This window comes from Scyliorhinus torazame, chromosome 11 (assembly GCF_047496885.1).
Source record: "Scyliorhinus torazame isolate Kashiwa2021f chromosome 11, sScyTor2.1, whole genome shotgun sequence".
In the NCBI taxonomy this organism is placed as follows: Eukaryota; Metazoa; Chordata; class Chondrichthyes; order Carcharhiniformes; family Scyliorhinidae; genus Scyliorhinus; species Scyliorhinus torazame.
This window is the reverse complement of record NC_092717.1, coordinates 108452963-108472571: the sequence shown is the minus strand read 5'-3', so window position 1 is coordinate 108472571 and position 19609 is coordinate 108452963. Positions and strand designations below refer to the sequence as shown.

General features: G+C 47.0%; 1 protein-coding gene across 13 annotated transcripts in view; it reads left to right on the top strand.

The window, feature by feature from the left end:
* Positions 1–19609, top strand: part of sulf1 (sulfatase 1) — an 821278-nt gene that overhangs the window by 779034 nt on the left and 22635 nt on the right. For all 13 annotated transcript variants that reach the window (XM_072467605.1, XM_072467606.1, XM_072467604.1 and 10 more), the window contains 3 exons: positions 10696–10868; positions 12427–12569; positions 19425–19548. In XM_072467605.1, the coding sequence (XP_072323706.1) occupies positions 10696–10868; positions 12427–12569; positions 19425–19548 (440 nt within the window). The remainder of the gene's footprint in view (positions 1–10695; positions 10869–12426; positions 12570–19424; positions 19549–19609) is intronic.

Sequence of the window (19609 nt, the reverse complement as noted above, 5' to 3'; positions counted from 1 at the left end):
AAGTTCCTAAAGTGTCCGACTCCACTATCACAGCAGGCAGTCCATACCACACCCTAACCACTCTCTGAGTAAAGAACCTACCTCGGACATCCCTCCTATATCTCCCACCCCAAATCTTATAGTTATGCCCCCTTGTAACAGCTACATCCACCCAAGGAAATAGTCTCTGAACGTTCACTCTATCTATCCCCCTCATCATCTTATAAACCTTTATTAAGTCCTGTCTCATCCTCCTCCGCTCCAAAGAGAAAAGCCTTATCTCCCTCAACCTTTCCTCATAAGACCTACCCTCCATACCAGGCAGCATCCTGGTAAATTTCCTTTGCACCCTTTCCAATGCTTCCACATCCTTCCTATAATGAGGTGACCAGAACTGCACACAATACTCCAAATGTGGTCTCACCAGGGTCCTGTACAGTTGCGGCATAACCCCACGGCTCTTAAACTCAAGCCCCCTGTTAATAAACGCTAACACATTGTAGGCCTTCTTCACGGCTCTATCCACTTGAGTGGCAACCTTCAGAGATCTGTGGACAGAAACCCCAAGATCTCTCTGTTCCTCCACATTCCTCAGGACCCTGCCGTTGACCCTGTAATCCGCATTCAAATTTGTCCGACCAAAGTGAATCACCTCGCACTTATCAGGGTTAAACTCCATCTGCCATTTTTTAGCCCAGCTCTGCATCCTATCAATGTCTCTTTGCAGCCTACAACAACCCTCCACCTCATCCACTACTCCACCAATCTTGGTGTCATCAGGAAATTTACTGACCCACCCTTCAGCCCCCTCCTCCAAGTCATTTATAAAAATCATAAATAGCAGAGGACCCAGCACTGATCCCTGCGGTACACCGCTGGTAACTGGTCTCCAGTCTGAAAATTTTCCATCCACCACTACCCTCTGTCTTCTAGTTGATAGCCAGTTACTTATCCAATTGGCCAAATTTCCCTCTATCCCACACCTCCTTACTTTCTCCATGAGCCGACCATGGGGAACCTTATCAAATGCCTTACTGAAATCCATGTATACGACATCAACTGCTCTACCTTCATCTACACACTTAGTTACATCCTCAAAGAATTCAATCAAATTTGTGAGGCAAGATTTACCCTTCACGAATCCGTGATGACTATCCCGGATTAAGCTGCATCTTTCCATATGGTCATTAATCCTATCCCTCAGGACCTTTTCCATTAACTTATCGACCACCGAAGTAAGACTAACCAGCCTATAATTACCATGGTCATTCCTATTCCCTTTCTTGAACAGAGGAACAACATTCGCCACTCTCCAGTCCTCGGGCACTATCCCCGTGGACAGTGAGGACCCAAAGATCAAAGCCAAAGGCTCTGCAATCTCATCCCTTGCCTCCCAAAGAATCCTAGGATATATCCCACCTGGCCCAGGGGACATGTCGACTCTCAGGTTTTTCAAAATTGCTGATACATCTTCCCTCAGAACATCTACCTCCTCCAGCCTACCCGCCTGTATCACACTCTCATCCTCAAAAGCATGGCCCCTCTCCTTGGTGAACACTGAAGAAAAGTATTCATTCAACGCCTCTCCTATCTCTTCTGATTCCATGCACAAGTTCCCACTATTGTCCTTGCCCGGCCCTAACCTCACCCTGGTCACCCTGGTCATTCTTTTATTTCTCGCATAAGAGTAAAAAGCCTTGGGGTTTTCCTTGATCTGACCCGCCAAGGACTTCTCATGCCCCCTCCTAGCTCTCCTAAACCCTTTTTTTTAGCTCATTCCTTGCTACCTTGTAACCCTCAAGCGACCCAACTGAACCTTGTTTTCTCATCCTTACATTCCTTTTTCCTCATGACAAGACATTCAACCTCTTTTGTGAACCATGGTTCCCTCACACGGCCATTTCCTCCCTGCCTGACAGGGACATACCTATCAAGGACACGCAGCATTTGTTCCTTGAACAAGCTCCACTTTTCATTTGTGCCTGTCCCTGACAGTTTCTGTTCCCATCTTATGCTCCCTAATTCTTGCCTAATTGCATCATAATTACCCTCCCCCAATTATAAACCTTGCCTTGCCGTATGGCCCTATCCCTCTCCATTGCAATAGTGAATGACACCGAATTGTGGTCACTGTCTCCAAAGTGCTCTCTCACAAACAAAACTAACACTTGGCCCGGTTCATTACCCAGTACCAAATCCAATGTGGTCCCACCTCTTGTTGGTCTATCCACATAGTGTGTCAGGAAACCCTCCTGCACACACTGTACAAAAACTGCCCCATCCGAACTGTTCAACCTATAGAGGTTCCAATCAATATTTGGAAAGTTAAAGTCACCCATGACAACTACCCTGAGACCTTCCACCTATCCATAATCTGCTTTGCAATTTCTTCCTCCATATCTCTATTACTATTTGGGGGCCTATAGAAAACTCCTAACAATGTGACCGCTCCTTTCCTATTTCTAACTTCACCCCATATTACCTCAGTAGGCAGATCCCCCTCGAACTGCCTTTCTGTAGCCGTTAAACTATCCTTGATTAACAATGCTACTCCTCCACCTCTTTTACCACCTTCCCTACTCTTACTGAAACATCTATACTCCGGAATTTCCAACAACCATTCCTGACCCTGTTCTAACCATGTCTCCATAATGGCCACAACATCGTCGTCCCAAGTACCAATCCACCTTCCAAGTTCACCTACCTTATTCCGGATGCTCCTTGCATTAAAGTAGACACACTTTAACCCACCTTCCTGTCTGCCGGTACACATCTGCGACCTTGATACCCTCCTCAGTACCTCACTACTCTCAACACTGGCTTCTGGACTACAGCTCGTTTTCCCATCCCCCTGACAAATTAGTTTAAACCCCCCCCCCGGCGAGCCGTAGCAAATTTCCCTCCGAGGATATTGGTGCCACTCTGATTCAGGTGCAGGTCTCATCTTCCCCAGAATGTGCTCCAATTATCCACCTAAATATGCACCAATGTAGCACTTTAAACTGGATGAGGCTTAGCCTCGTACACGACGAGGACACATTCACCCTCTGCAAGCCTCTGCCAACGTCTCAGCCCCCACCTCCCCCCCTAGTTCCTCCTCCCACTTGCGCTTTTTGTCCCCATCAGGGCTCCCTCTCAATCCATCAATTCCTTATAGACATCCAACACATTCCCTTTCCCCATCTCGTCCCTCGACAACACCTTGTCCTTGCAGGGGCGGCAGCCCAGGAAAGGACAACACCTCTCTCCTTACAAAGTCTCGGACCTGCAGGTACCTAAATTCCTCCTGGGCAACTCGTATTCTTCCTCCAGGTCCTCCAACTTCACAGATTTGCCCCCTATAAACAGATCATCAAATCGCTCAATCCCTACCTGTCGCCACCCCGAAACCTCGCATCCAGCCCCCCCCCCAGTGAAAACCTATGGTTGTCACAGATCAGTGCCCACACCAAGGCACCCCCTAGACCCACATGATGCCTCCACTGCCCCTACACCCTTAAGACCGACACCACCACTGGACCCACAGAGTTCCTGGCTGGCGAAAACAGTAGCGGCGCCGACAACAAAGCCTTAAACATGTTCCCCTACAGGATTCGGCCTCCATCCGACCCCAAGCCGACCCTTCCCCCATGACCCATTTCTTAACCATAGCAATATTCGCCCTGTAGTAATTCATCATATTCGGCAGTGCCAATACCCCATACCCCTTGCCCCGCTGCAATAAAGGCATCCTAACCTGCGGGGTCTTTCCCGCCCACACAAATCCAGAAATCAGTGCATTGACCTTCTTAAAAAAACGACTTGGGGACGAAGATTGGGAGGTTCTGGATCGCAAACAGAAACCTTGGCAGCACCGTCATTTTTAATGTCTGTCCCCGCCCTGACAGTGGCAGCACATCACACCTCTTAAAATCCGCTTTCATCTGCTTCACCAGCCGAGCCAGGTTCACCTTGTGCAGCTGTGCCTAGCCCCGTGTCACCTGGATACCCAAGTATTTAAACCTCTCCCCAACCACCCGAAGTGGCAACCCCCCTAACCTCCTTTCCTGCCCTCTAATCTCAATCGGGAACACCTCACTCTTTCCCCATATTCAACTTCTATCCCGCAAACTGGCCAAATTCCCATGATGTCTCCAATACTGCCCAACAGGTCTGAAATGTACAGCAACAGGTCGTCCGCATACAACGAGACCCTGTGCTCAACGCCTCCCTGCTCAATCCCACTCCAGTCCCTCAACACCCTAAGCACCATTGCTAGCGGCTCTATCACCAAGACGAAGAGCAACAGGGAAAGCAGGCAACCTTGCCTCGCCCCACAATGCAGCCAAAAGTACCCCTAATTCACTTGGTTCGTCCACACACTCGCAACCGGCGCCTAATACAGCAACCGGACCCAATCCTCAAACCCCTGCCCGAACCCCCCCAAAGTACCTCCAGCAGATACTCCCGCTCCACCCGATCAAACGTCTTCTCCGCACCCATTGCCACTACTATCCCCACCTCCTACCTCTCCATGGCATCGTGATTACATTGAGCAGCATCTCGCGTTCGCCGACAACTGCCTCCCCTTCACAAACCCGATTCTCCATGGCTACAAAGAACAAAGAAAATTACAGCACAGGAACAGGCCCTTCGGCCCTCCCAACCTACGCCGATCCAGGTTATCTAAACCTGTCTTCTATTTTCCAAGGATCTACTTCCCTCTGTCCGCTTTTGAATTAGATCTTCCAAAATGCATCACCTCGCATTTGCCTGGATTGAACTCCATCTGCCATTTTTCTGCCCAACTCTCCAATCTATCTATATTTTGCTGTATTCTCTGACAGTCCTCCTCACTATCTGCAACTCCACCAATCTTAATATCATCTGCAAACTTGCTAATCAGACCACCTATACCTACGTCCAGATCATTTATGTATATCACAAACACAAACAATAGTGGTCCGAGCACGGATCCCTGTGGAACACCACTAGTCACCTTTCTCCATTTTGAGACACTCCTTTCCACCACTACTCTCTGTCTCCTGTTGCCCAGCCAGTTCTTTATCCATCTAGCTAGTACACCCTGAACCCCATACGACTTCACTTTTTCCATCAACCTGCCATGGGAAACTTTATCAAACGCCTTACTGAAGTCCATGTATGTGCTATCTACAGCCCTTCCCTCATCAATTAACTTTGTCACTTCCTCAAAGAATTCTATCAGGTTTGTAAGACATGACCATCCCTGCACAAAACCATGCTGCCTATCACTGATAAGTCTATTTTCTTCCAAATGTGAATAGATCCTATCCCTCAGTATCTTCTCCAACAGTTTGCCTACCACTGACGTCAAGCTCACAGGTCTATAATTCCCTGGATTATCCCTGCTACCCTTCTTAAACAAAGGGACAACATTAGCAATTCTCCAGTCCTCCGGGACCTCACCCGTGCTCAAGGATGCTGCAAAGATTTCTGCTAAGGCCCCAGCTATTTCGTCCCTCGCTTCCCTCAGTAACCTGGGATAGATCCCATCCGGACCTGGGGACTTGTCCACCTTAATGCCTTTTAGAATACCCAAAACTTCCCCCTTCCTTAAGCCGACTTGACCTAGAGTATTTAAATATCCATCTCTAGCCTCAACATCCGTCATGTCCCTCTCCTTGGTGAATACTGATGTAAAGTACTCATTAAGAATCTCACCCATTTCCTCTGACTCCACGCATAAATTACCTCTTTTGTCTTTGAGTGGGCCAATCCTTTCTCTAGTTGCCCTCTTGCTTCTTATATACGAATAAAAGGCTTTGGGAATTTCCTTAACCCTGTTAGCCAAAGATATTTCATGACCTCTTTTAGCCGCCTTTATTGCGCGTTTGAGATTTATCCTACTTTCCCGATATTCCACCAAAGCTTCATCAGTTTTAAGTCGCCTAGATCCTATGTATGCTTCCTTTTTCATTTTAGCTAGTCTCACAATTCCACCCGTCATCCATGGTTCCCTAATCTTGCCATTTCTAGCCCTCATTTTCACAGGGACATGTCTGTCCTGCACTCTAATCAACCTTTCCTTAAAAGACTCCCACATTTCAAATGTGGATTTACCCTTAAACAGCTGCTCCCAATCCACATTCCCTAGCTCCTGACGAATTTTGTTATACCTGGCCTTCCACCAATGTAGCACTCTTCCTTTCGGACCACTCTCGTCTTTGTCCATAAGTATTCTAAAACTTGAAAGTCCCAACAATGTTACTGCACCCTTCCTATTTCTTAGCTCTACCCATATTGCCTCAGTGCTTAAATCCTCCATCGTGCCCTCCTTACTCACAGCTGTGATATCATCTCTGACCAGTAATCCAACTCCTCCACCCCTTTTACCTCCCTCTCTATCCCTCCTGAAGCATCTATATCCTGGGATATTTAGTTGCCAGTCTTGCCCTTCCCTCAACCCAGCCTCAGTAATACCAATAACATCATATTCCCAGGTACTAATCCAAGCCCTGAGTTCATCTGCCTTACCTGCTACACTTCTCGCATTGAAACAAATGCACCTCAGACCACCTGTCCCTTTGTGTTCATCATCTCTTCCCTGTCTACTCTTCCCCTTAGTCACATTGACTTTATTATCTAGTACCTTACTGGCTTTAGTTGCTGCCTCTTTACTGACCTCTAATTTCCTAATCCGGTTCCCAACCCCCTGCCGCATTAGTTTAAAACCCCCCCAACATTGGTTCCAGTCCTGCCCAGGTGTAGACCATCCGATTTGTAATGGTCCCGCCACCCCCAGAACCGGTTCCAATGTCTCACAAATCTGAACCCCTCCCTCCTGCACCATCTCTCAAGCCACGTATTCATTCTGACTATTCTTGAATTTCTACTCTGACTGTCTCGTGGCACTGGTAGCAATCCTGAGATTACTACCTTTGAGGTCCTACTTTTTAACTTATCTCCTAACTCTCTAAATTCTGATTGTAGAACCTCATCTCGTTTTTTTACTTATATCGTTGGTGCCTATATGCACCACGACAACTGGCTGTTCACACTCCCCCTTCAGTATATCCTGCAGCCGATCTGAAACATCCCTGACCCGTGCACCCAGGAGGCAACATACCATTCGGGAGTCTCGTTTTCAACCACAGAAACGCCTGTCTACTCCCCTTACGATTGAATCCCCTATGACTATAGGGGATTCAATCCCCTATCCCCTGCCAGTCTTTTTCCCGCCCTTCTGTGGAGCAGAGCCAGCTACGGTGCCATGAGCCTGGCTACTACTGCCTTCCCCTGGTGAGTCATCTCTCCCAACAGTATCCAAAACGGTATACCTGCTTTGGAGGGAGATGACCGCAGGGGACACCTGCACTGCCTTCCTGCTCTTTCTCTGCCTTTTGGTCACCCATTCCCTGTCTCCCTCATCTGCGGTGTGACCAACTCACTGAACATGCTATCCACAACCTCCTCAGCATCGCGGATGCTCCAAAGTGAGTCCATCCGCAGCTCCAGAGCCGTCATGCGGTCTAACAGGAGCTGCAGCTGGACACACTTCGGCCGCGTCCCTGAACTCCCACATTGAGCACGAGGAGCATAACACTGTTGCTAACTTTTGGTTGGCTCTTAATTCGTAATTTGCTATTTGTTTAACCTTTGCTCTAGAGTCGCCAGGTGTCTCTATGATACCGCCACGAGGTTCAAGTTCAAGTAATGATCAATAACGCAACAGGCCAATTAGTAAGATTCAAATCAAAACACATTTATTATACACAGTAAATCATTACTCATGCATAACCTCTACTTTCTAGACTATTCCTATCACTAAAAGGCCTATACTTAGCTTCGGAATTGGCCCACCAGGTCAGGGGAACAAATGGCCTTTCGTTCAGGTCCTGAGTCTGCAGGATTCAAAAGCTGGTATGGACCTGTAGCTAGGAGCGCCTATCTCGTAGCGAGCGTTGACTTGAGACTTACTTGCTTGGCGGCAGCTGAGACAGGTCACTCTCACGGGTTGATTCAAGTTGCTGAGTGACCCTGCCAAAGAAGGACGATTTGAACTTGGGGGCTTTACTTTATAGTCCCCAGGGGCTTCCCGCCGATCAGGGTGGACCCCGTACCTGTTTCCAAATGATTGGACTGTGTTCTGATCATTTGGATTGGTTTCTCCAATACTGGAGTTGTTCCCTGATCGCTGGGCGGTCCCTAAATGTCCGTTGGCCTTCCTTTGTCTTGGCTCCTGCTGGCGCCGAGGAGTCTGGCTTGGCTTTATTCACCTTAACTGTTGCAATTGTGCCTTGGAATTGCTCATTAGTATGCAGATGGGTGCTGGTTTCAGTGCTGTCTGGTTTTTTACAGGTTTCAATACACATGATTTCTGTACTTGCTAGTCTTTGCCTGTGTTGGCTGAATTTCCCTTCAGTCTTTGCAGTTCTCCATTTTAAGTCGGGAAGTGGCCAACCCAGGTGGCTACACCACAGGTCTGGGATCTCCTGCCATTTTTACACTTTACCTTAACTGATTACAAATATAATATCAAATAATGAATAAGTGAAAGGAATAAAGATTTTACTTACCAATCACAATACTTACCAACACACGAAGAGTTAAATTTCTCCCAGCTACTGCTAATTGGAGCACTATCCTTACCAGCCAATCAGGTCACTGCTGTGATGTCACTCTTCAAGGTAAGTATTTAAAGAGGAAAACTTACCTTCCCAACAGACCCCTGGCCAGTGCTCCCGCTGAAAATCTGAAGGCCGCTTCTCCGGCAGCTGTGTCCCCGCTGCTCTCCTCGCTCTCTTTTATCCTGTGTCCCCGCCGCTCTCCTCGCGCTCTTTTATCCTGTGTCCCCGCAGCTCTTTCACTGTGTCCCCGCCGCTCTCCTCGCACTCTTTTATCCTGTGTCCCCGCCGCTCTCCTCGCGCTCTTTCACTGAGTCGCCGCCGCTCTCCTTGTGTTCTTTCACTGAGTCTCCGCCGCTCTCCCCGCACTCTTTCACTGAGTCCCCACTGCTCTCCACGCGCTCTTTCACTGCAGGCTGTGATGTCACAGTTCAACTTCTTTCTACTTCTACCTGCCCTCGAGTCTCCCTCTTGATCTTTACTCGGCTGGGTTTAACTGTCATTTAACAACAGCTCCTCCACAAACCACCTTCAAGATGCAGTGGCCGCAATACACTGATGCAAATTATCCCCGCAACAGCCAATCAGCAGCTCCACCCTACTGCCCTCTGCTGGATGCTTGCCTTGATTTGAACACTTAGGGTGTCTTGCTCAGGTACACTTTCTGGATGCAGTGACCGCAATGCACTGATGCAAAGTTTCCCCACAACAGCCAATCAGCAGCTCCACTCTACTGCCCTCTGCTGGATACTTGCCTTGACTTGAACACCTAGGGTGTCTTGCTCAGGTACACTTTCTGAATGCAGTGACCGCAATGCACTAATGCAAATTTTCCCCGCAATGTCTAAGTTTTAACACATCTCTGCCCAACACCACTCTGACCCTAGCTCTGGGTCATGTGCTTTCTTACATCACTATGTGGCTGATACCGTGCTCAGTCTCACACTAACCCTATATATATCAGACCCTTATACTACAGGGACAAGTAATGTTAAATCAGTGTATGCATTGGGCAGACACAGATTAAACTTTTATCCAGCCCTGAACAAAAACACAAAGGAAGCCAACTCTTTGTATCACCTTTCTAAATCTCAGGCATTCCTGTAATGAGGTGCCCTGCCCCTGTGCATGAGGTGATGGCTTTGGCAAAGTTATGGAAGGTCTTGTAGGCTTATGGCCACTGAGACCATTCCTCACTCTGCTTAAGTTCATTTGAAATAGGACGCTAAAACCCCAGAGAATGCACATCACCCTGGACTGAATTTAAATGTAGGTTCCAGAGGGAAAACACATCAACTCACCAAGATCCCTTTCAGCTTAATTAGCCCTGATGTAACTTAAGATGAGAGGCCAGTATGGAACTGGCAATTCACTGATATGAGGGCTAGGCCATTTTAATTCTCCAGTATCATTAACAGTTCAGGCCCTACTTCCACTCAAACCAAACAAGCATGATGAGGAGGCTGATGAGTGGAAGAGGAATGAGAGACCACAAGGATCTGTGGGAACATGGGATGGGAGGCCAGGGATTTCCTTATGGGATCTCAAAGAACACTTCTGTCCCATCAAAATATTGTCAAGTCTTAACTTCCCAGCCCTCTGTTGGGTATGCTGCTCCTTGCCACCCAGTGCTAGATCCACCAATGACAACCATTCTCTTCAAGATGGTAAAAAGAGGTCCAGCTATGTTAATAAAAAGTTCTCTTTTTAATTTCTACAAGACCATGAGGAGCAAAATGTTTATTTCCTTAAGAAAGTCTTGGACTAGCCTGGTCTTTGCTTCCCTCGGCCTCTTCTTGCCCCCATCGCAATCCCTATCATCTGGTTATTGCCACCAGGATCTGACCAGCATCCACTCTGGAATACGATAGCAAGGGCAGAGGATTGAAATGACCATTGTGGGTGCTTCCCATTCACGCAAGCTCCTGGTCACTGTGCTCATAATACATGTTAAAATCAGAGCAGATGTTTCAGAAGCAACACCTATGCATATTGTTCAAGACACCAAGAGGGAATGCAAACTGAAGCCATTGTATTATTAGAGCAACTTGATGTTACATGCCCTGCATAAATGTAATACAGATTATCAAATGATCAATAGGATTATAACTCCATTACTTGATCTTCTCAGGGAAGTGGCTCAGGAGGTAGACAGTAAACTGCAACTGTTTAAGGAGAATCGGAGAAAGAAGAAGGATCGTAAAATAAAGAAGCGCCTGAGAAAAGGAGATGACTGCAGCCTTCCTGGCCTCACCTGCTTCACACACAATAATGAACACTGGCAGACGCCACCTTACTGGAACTGTAAGCAGAGTTTGTTTATGGATGATACATTGCTGGGCCCTTAAAGGAATTAGAGCCTGACAGAGATCCTCAGTGCACTCTGTCGACACTTTAGAATTTAATGTGCTCCCCTGTGGCGAGTGTAGTCATTTCATCACGCATGAGGGTAACAGGTGGAGAATCCACCACCTTTCCACTTCCATCTGTTGCGCACATTGTGTCTTTAACCCGTGGACAAATGGCTGCGAGTCAACTTTGTTTTAAATCAATAGTCTTTATTCACACACACACAATGGGCAATCAATCACACTTATCAGTTTAAGTTATATTACAGAATTCTAAAGTGCAATACCAAACCTTGACTCAACTTTGAGTGACTGGCAGGCAGCACGGTGGCACAGTGGTTAGCATTGCGGCCTCACAGCGCCGAGGTCCCAGGTTCAATCCCTGCTCTGGGTCACTGTCCGTGTGGAGTTTGCACATTCTCCCCGTGTTGCCGTGGGTTTCGCCCCCACAACCCAAAAATGTGCAAGCTAGGTGGATTGGCCATGCTAAATTGCCCCTTAATTGGAAAAAATGAATTGGGTAGTCTGAATTTAAAAAAAAACAACTTTGAGTGACTGACAAGTACCCAAAAAGATATTGGCCTTTATCCGTGATCTGGTTTCTGTTGTCCTCGGTGTTTGGTCCTCGGTCTGGTCTGATACTCTGGCTCTGCTCTTCCTTCTACTGGTGGCGTGATATTCCTCCTCGTGGTGGCCAGTGAAGATCACTGTTGCTGTGTTCCTGTTGCTGGCTGCTGCAGAGAGAATTTCTAAGGTGGTGCAGCACCTTTTAACCTTCCTGGATTTCGAGCCCTTTTGGGCAGTCCCTGGATCATTGCCAATCGGATGATCAGCGTTCGAAAATGCTCATCAATCATGTCCAATCAGGGGCCGCCGCACCGATTTTGGTGTATGCACAAACCCTGGGAACAGCCTGCTTTCAACTTCCCCAATGAGTTGTGGGCTACTGGCAACTTTCACTCTGTATTAGTTGCAATATGACAATCTGGGCCATCAGACTATAACAGTGCACCTCTCCTCTGTACAAATACCATGAAGCATTTTGGATCCACATTGATGAAGTGACCTCCGGTGGTGTTCTTTCTGTTTGTAAATAAGTAAAAATTGTTTTTGTGGAACTTTATCTTTTTTTGCAGAGTGTAACAGGCAGAAAAAGCGGTGAAATAAAATGCAACCATATGAATCAAAATTGTCTATAAATGTTTCTACTTTTAAAAAGATCCTGATGGCCTGATTATATGACAGTGAACTTGCAGCCTGTCCGTGCAATAAGAAATTACTCTTCAGGAACTTACATTGGGTTTAACATTTATCATTGGTGGATGTGCATTTTGTGGCTGGGTGGTTGTGGAGAGCGCACCCATTATGCCACCTGCCCTCAATGGAAGGAAAAATCATGCCATCTATTTCATGCCTCCACCAAGGTTGGAATTTGACGTCGTCATTTAATTTAGATATACTGTGTTCTTGTTTAAACATTAATCTGACAAAAGGTTTTTCTCTTTCATTAACAGTAGGATCCTTCTGTGCTTGTACAAGTTCAAACAATAACACTTACTGGTGCTTGCGAACCATCAATGAGACTCACAACATCCTCTTCTGCGAATTTGCCACAGGGTTCCTTGAGTATTTTGACATGAACAGTGATCCATATCAAGTAAGGAGATTTTTTTTGTTTGTCTCGTGAAATTAAAAATTGCAATAATCATGAGAGACAAGGGGCTGGATTCTCTGTTTTTGGACCTTTTTCCCCACTCCGTCGTAAAAACTGTGGTCTTTCAACCCAGAAAAACTGGCGTGAAAGGGCCACATATTCTCAGCCCTGCAGGGGGCTAGCAGGAACCCGGCGTATTTCTAGCAGCGTTTGCTGCACATATGGGCCCCCGCACTTCCGGGTCGGAGGCCACACATGCGCATGCAACGGTGGCCTCCAACAACCGCGCCGTGCTCCATGGCGGGCTCAGACTGCAGAGCAGGACCCTAAAAATAGACCTCCCGATCGGCCGTGCGCCCGACCCTGACCGCCCGCCCAAACATTGACCGGCCGCGTATAAGGACCCCCTGCCCTCCGATCGGCCCGCCCCTGACCAGGACGGCCGCGGACTGAGTCCGCAGCCGCGACGCTAGTTTCCCGACCGGCAGGACCATATTAGATCCACGCCGTCGGGGCTTCAGCCGGTCGGGGGCGGAGCAGGCCTCCAGCAATGGCCCCAGGAAGATGCTGCGTGACACGGCGTACTCTCCGAGTATGCTGCTTTTTGGGGCCCGCAGAATCGGGGAACCGGTGCTGGTCCCGATTCCATGCACGGAAATGGATTCTCCGCCCCGGCGTGTCCGCGATTTTGCCATCAGTGTGCAGATAATCCAGCCCAAGATATGAAGGCCATTCAGCCCTTCTATTTGTAAACCTAATCCACCAGGTACCAATGGTGCAGAGCAGGAAGAACATGCTGTTAGATTTCGGGGGTCACTGACCCATTAAAAAATATATGGTGTATTTTGTGGAAGGTGATGTCTGTGGCAATGTGTTCCATCTCCTTGGATCCCAGGACTGCTTTGCAGTGCAAGAAATTGTTTAACAGAGCAGCCAAGGTTAGCTGCCTGCTCCCCAAGCCTTTCTTTGCATTCTCTGGCACTCATTCATTTGTTACACTCAGAGTGCAGGACAGTTAGTGGTTAAATTAAGATCTAACAGTGGAGAGGGGAGCTTGTGGAATCAGGTCATGTTATAAAGGTAATGATGCTGGGTGGAGAACCATCGCGGGGGCCTGTGATAGATGAGAACAAAAGAACCAAAGAACATGAGTTGCTCATTTATACCCTTGAGCCTGTTCCACCATCCAACAAGACTATGGTTGATCTGTCGAGTAGCTTCACATACCCTGCTTTGACTCTAATACTTTTGGATAACAAAAATATCAGATTTAAGATTTGCAGTTGAACGAGCATCAATTGCTGTTAACAGAAGAATGTTTGACAACGTTTCTGTCCATCTACCCTATCTTTCCCCTTAACCTTCTAAATTCCAGAGAATATAAACCTAGTTTGCATAATCTCTCCTCATAATTTAACTCTTGGAGTGCAGGTATTATTCTTTGAAATGACAGAGGTCACACCAGCATCCAGTGTCATCCTTAGTACCAATATTTGAGAAGGGTTTGAACATAATGTGACACAACTTGGGACAAATAGCAGCACTACGATCAGCTGCATCCATACCTTTCTCACCCTGATAGGGTGGGTTCTATAGTAGTTCAATGTGGATGCTTTGATCACTGGTCTTCAAACCTTAAAAAAACAATTGGAGGGAATCCTCCAAGGGATTCTAAGCCCGCCTCTCAGGATCTACAACATGTACTGATACCATCAGCTCTGCCCTCCCACTGGTCAGCTGGCATTTAGGTCCAGCAGGCAGCTAGATTGGCTTTCATCTTCATGATACCATTTCCCAGGGCAGCATGGTGGCGCAGTGGTAGCACTGTAGTCTCACGCGTTGAGGTCCCAGGTTCGATCCCAGCTCTGGGTCACTGTCCGTGTGGAGTTTGCACATTCTCCCCGTGTTTGCGTGGGTTTCACCCCTACAACCCAAAGATGTGCATGGTAGGTGGATTGAACACGCTAAATTGCCCCTTAATTGGAAGAAATGAATTGGGCACTCTAAATTTTTTTTTAAATGGTACCATTTCCCTTCTTGATGATAGTTTGTGTGTCCTTTCTAGCCAGTCCTTCACATTCCTGCTTATGTTGTTGTCAGGAAATGCTCCATGTTTTCCAAGCATCTGCCTTACGCCTGAGACAATGCCCACCTCAGTCCTAAGAGATACATGATAGCACTGTGTCAACAAGCACCATTGACAATGAATCATTGCTTCATTAAGCAATCTCTTCTGATATATTTTCTAGGGACCAGTGTTCCTTGTAGACAGTGGTTGAAGGGCACCTCTTAGACAGTCTTCGTCTTTCTTCATATAGTCTTTTCCTACATGCCTGTCACATTTGTTTACATATATGGAAATGAGCCTATTCAATCTTCATGACACATAGGTAGGAAAAGAAAATACCATTGCCTAAAAATGTTGAAAGACTGCTTCAGAATCCTTTGTTAGCTCTTTCGAAGATAATATTTCAGACCAAGTTTGTGGTGATTCAAAGCCTGTGAGCTTAACCACTTGTTGGTTTAGTAAGTCATTGGGTAACTGATGCTTCTTTTCTATCAGGCTCAAGTTGGGTTCAACTGCAACTTACCTTTGTCATACCAGCAGACTTCCTCTCCCACAAGAGTTTCAAGCCATTATAATTCCTTATTATGGCATCAAGTTCCTCTTGAACAATTACAATGATTTTGCCTCCACTCTTCTACCTAGAAGTCCAGACTATATGCTGATGATTATATGTGAACATCATGCCAACAATCCTTAATTTATCATTACATAATTTGAAGCAGTCATGGTTTGTTAAGCAGTATTTCAGATTTGCCTTTACTGTACCTTTAATATCTTCCTTTCAATGCTGAATAGACCAAGTTTCTTCTAACTTTGATGTACAATAGCCTTATGGTTGTTCTTTGAACGGCCTCCATGATTGGATTGTTCCTTTATCTCTCCGTGTCTAGAACTAAATTTAATAGTCAAGACTGGCCAAAACATATTTTATGCACGATTCCTTTGATTTATACTCTGTTGCTTTAATCTCTCATTCAACATTCCCTTTGCTTGGTTGATTGCTGCTTCACAGTGATTTAGCATGTTTAGCAATGAATTATCAAAGACACTAGATCTCTTTCACCTTCATGCTTTGTAGTTCCCAAGTTCCTCAGACCAAAGTATCCCTTTTGAGTTTGATACCTTATGCAAATTGAGAAAATCCCAACCCCACTAAAGGATGAATCAAGTAAATAAGTTATTACTTCACTAAAATATTCAATACTAGTAAGTAGTGAGATTAGTACATGAGGGAGAAAGGAATAGAAGGAGATGTTGATAAAGTAAGATTAAGTAAAGTGGGAAGAGTCTTGTGTAGAGCACAAAGACTGACATAGATCTGTTGGGCTAAATAGCTTATTTCTGTGCTGTAAGCACTATGTAATTATTATTACTGCTGTGTGAACGCCTTAAAAAACATCCTTTACACATATGTGGTCCAGGGTGAAAATGACATTTATGGGGGAATAACCATCGACCTGGATAATCTAATACCCTATGGAATAGGATGATTGTTGTTCTATTTAGACAACAGGCATGATACTTAAGAAATGTGTAAAATATTGCATTTTTAAAAATGTTTTTTTTATTGGTTTTGCATTTGTACATTGTGCCCTTCTCCAGGGTTATCACACTATACTACAGAAGAGTTTCAATAAATAAAGTGGGTATGCAGGAAGGAATTAAACGTAACTATACAGTAAAGGAATCAGCATTCACTCATATGTATTCAACGGTAATCTATGTTCAGGTGCCCCTGTTTTGGGGCCCCCAGGGATCAGTTGCCACGACAGCAATATTTTGGTTGTGTACCTGCCGCCTTTTGGTGTGGGGGTTGGGGAGGGGGGATGCTGTTGGTCACAAACACGTCATGGAACAGGCTGATGAATAACCTCCAGATGTTGTGGAAGCCTTCCGCTGAACCTCGGATGGCATACTTTATCTTCCTAGTCTGAGAGATTCTGTAAGATCGAAAAGCCAGTCTGAGGCCTTAGGTGGTGCTGCCGATCGGCAGCTGAGCAGAAGACTTTGGCGGATGATAAGGGGGGCAAAGGCGAGGGCATCTGCCCCTGTCCCCGTAAAGAACTCGAGCTGTTCCGATTACACAAAGGCCGCCACTAGTGGACACGGCTCCACCCTCACCCCCACAACCTTTGTCATGGCCCCAAAGAAGGCTGTCCAACACCCGACAAGCTTGGGGTAAGACCAGAACATGTGGGTATGGGGCCAGGCCTCCCTGGCACCATTCACATTTGTCCCCCACCTTCGAATATTTCGCTCTTGCTCAGGTTAATTTTAGGAGTTAGATTATTCCTCCCATGCTGGCTCGGGGGTTTGAGCAGTAGAGGAGCACGCATCCACATAGAGTGAGATTCTATGCTCTTTGTCTTCCCAATGGATGCCTCTCCACCCCTTTGCTGATCTGAGAGCGATTGCCAGTGGCTTGATTGCCAGGGCAAATAGTAACGGGGATAGTGGGCAACCCTGTCCCGTGCCTCTGTGCACCCAGAGGTATTTAGAGCTGGTGGTGTTTGTCCGTGCCCATGAGGTGAACCTTGGCCTGAACCCAAACTATTCCAGTGAGATACCTCCATTCAATCCATCGAAGGCCTTTTCTGCCAGGGAGATGATCACCTGAGGTGACTATTGAGGAGCATTCTGCCCTACCACAACAAAGAAGTCACTTCTAGTGTAGACTCTGTGTACCAGGGAGAAGAGGAAAGACTCTTTCTCCCTTGGGTGTGTGAACTTCCCTGGGTCCATCTTCTCCATCTGCTCCTTTAAAGGCGCTCAGCTCTCACACCGTTGCCGATTATTTCCCTGATTTGGGGTTGGACCTGTCCCATACATGGGTCCTGTGCATAGTTGAAGCAATGATGAGTTGGTAGGAGTCTACTTCAGGGAGGCAGGTTTAGCTCACTTGGCGAGACAGCTAGTTTGTGATGCAGAGTAAGGCCACAGGCGGGATCAATTCCCTTACTGGCTAAGGTTATTCATGAAGGCCCACCTTCTCAACCTTGCCTCAGGTGTGGTGATGCTCAGGTTAAATCACCACCAGTCAGCACTCCCCTCAAAAGGGAAAACAGCCTATGGTCATCTGGGACTATGGCGACTTTACCTTTACCTTTTAATGTCGGGGATTTCTGCCATGATCTTGTTTTATGACGTCTACGTTGACCCAGTTGGGGCATACCCATTCCCATTTACAAGTACCACTGGTGCCCCTTCCAGGACACTGCTTACCATGACATACCATTCCCCCGGGTTCATCACCATATTTGCCACTGTGAATATCGTCCTCTTGTTGAACTGTATGGCCACAGCCCGAGCCCTCGTCCCGTAGCACGCTTGGTATGTCTGTCCTACTCAGCTCAGTCTGTTCCTCTCCCTCAGGTGTGTCTATTGTAGGAAGACTATGCTGGCCTTCAGGCCTTTTAGATGGGCCCTCCGTCAGCCTCACGATCCTGAGATTCCGGATCTATTCATGGGGCCGTTAAGTCCCCTGATATTCCAGGTGACTATCCTGATGGGAGGTTTCTGTTGCCCCCCACTCCCCCAACCCTTCTGTGGGATCAGCCATACTCACCGTGTGGATGTGTCCCTGCACTCCGGGGATACTCTTTGTTTGGGGGTCATCCAAGTTGGCCGCCGTTGGTTCCTTTATTCCTTCCTTCACCAGCGTTCTCCCCCCTGGTCCCGTTTACCCCCCTGTGGGCTTCCCCTCCCTGCCTCCTTCCCCTGGTCTTCCCCCCCCCCCCATCTAGCATTGTGCACCCCCCACCCTTCAGCCAGGTACGGTATCCCTGTCCCCCGCTTCCCCTGGTGTGGTAAAATAAAGTTTCTTGTTCTGGTAGATACCCATTGTTTGGTACGGTATAACATACCGAATCGAACCTTGTTCTTAAATAGAGCTGTTTTGGCCCTATTAAATTCGGCCCGGCGCTTCGCTTGTCGGCTCCAATGTCCTGGTACACTCAAATCATGTGCCCTTCCCACATGCAGCACCGCATGTTTCGTGCCCAGCTCAGGATCCAAGCCCTATCTTGGAACCGGTGAAGCTTGGCGGTGATGGCCCGTGGTGGTTCTGTTGCCTTGGGAATCTGCTGGAGCAACCTGTGGGCCTTGTCTACTTCTGGAGGCTTAGGGAAGTCAATATTATCGCCTTGGAGAAGGGAATGGAAAATCCAGGTCCTGAAACCAAAGTCTTCACTTTGCAGCAGCTATTGATTCAAAAAAGTCTCTATTCATAGGCCAGAATTCTCCAGCCAGTCACGCTGCAGGGGTCCTCTTGTCCCGCTGGCAGCACATCCTCATCGGCTTTCCCGGCAGTGTGGGGTGGCTTTATTGGGAATTCCCATTGACAGCAGCAGGACCAGAGTATTCTGCCCCCAGTGAATGGCGCAGCACCTTCCGCTGCCAGGAAATACGCGGCTGGGAAGCAGGTGAATCCTGCCCACAGCTTATTGTTTGAAAGGTGAGTTTCCCAAACCTATTTCACATATGATGATCATAGCTGTTCGATGTGACAGACTTACATTTCATCACTCTGGTTGGTTACAAATGTTATTTCTCAGATGATAGGTATTTTTGAAGCACTCCAGCGTGTCCTTTACCTGTTCCTTCAGACTATACTCAGTCCTACTTGTACTCTGAGCATTATCACCAAAGGCTTCATAAAATTAGCATCCTCCTCGCTAAACTCCAAAGTTAGGTTCTTGGTTCCGGCATAGCGCTCATCACAATATTGTTGTAAACTGCATCATCCCCATGAGAGGGAAGACCGATCACTATTTTTGATTTTGTGATTTCAGCTGACTAATACAGTACACATGGTTGAACGGGAAATGCTGAATCAGTTGCACATACAGCTGATGGAGCTTAGAAGTTGCCAAGGGCACAAGCAGTGCAATCCTCGGACTAAGGGCGTGGAAACAGGTAATCAATGCGATTGTCAATTGACAAAGTGCTTCTCCTGAACTCTCTTCATCGGAGACTG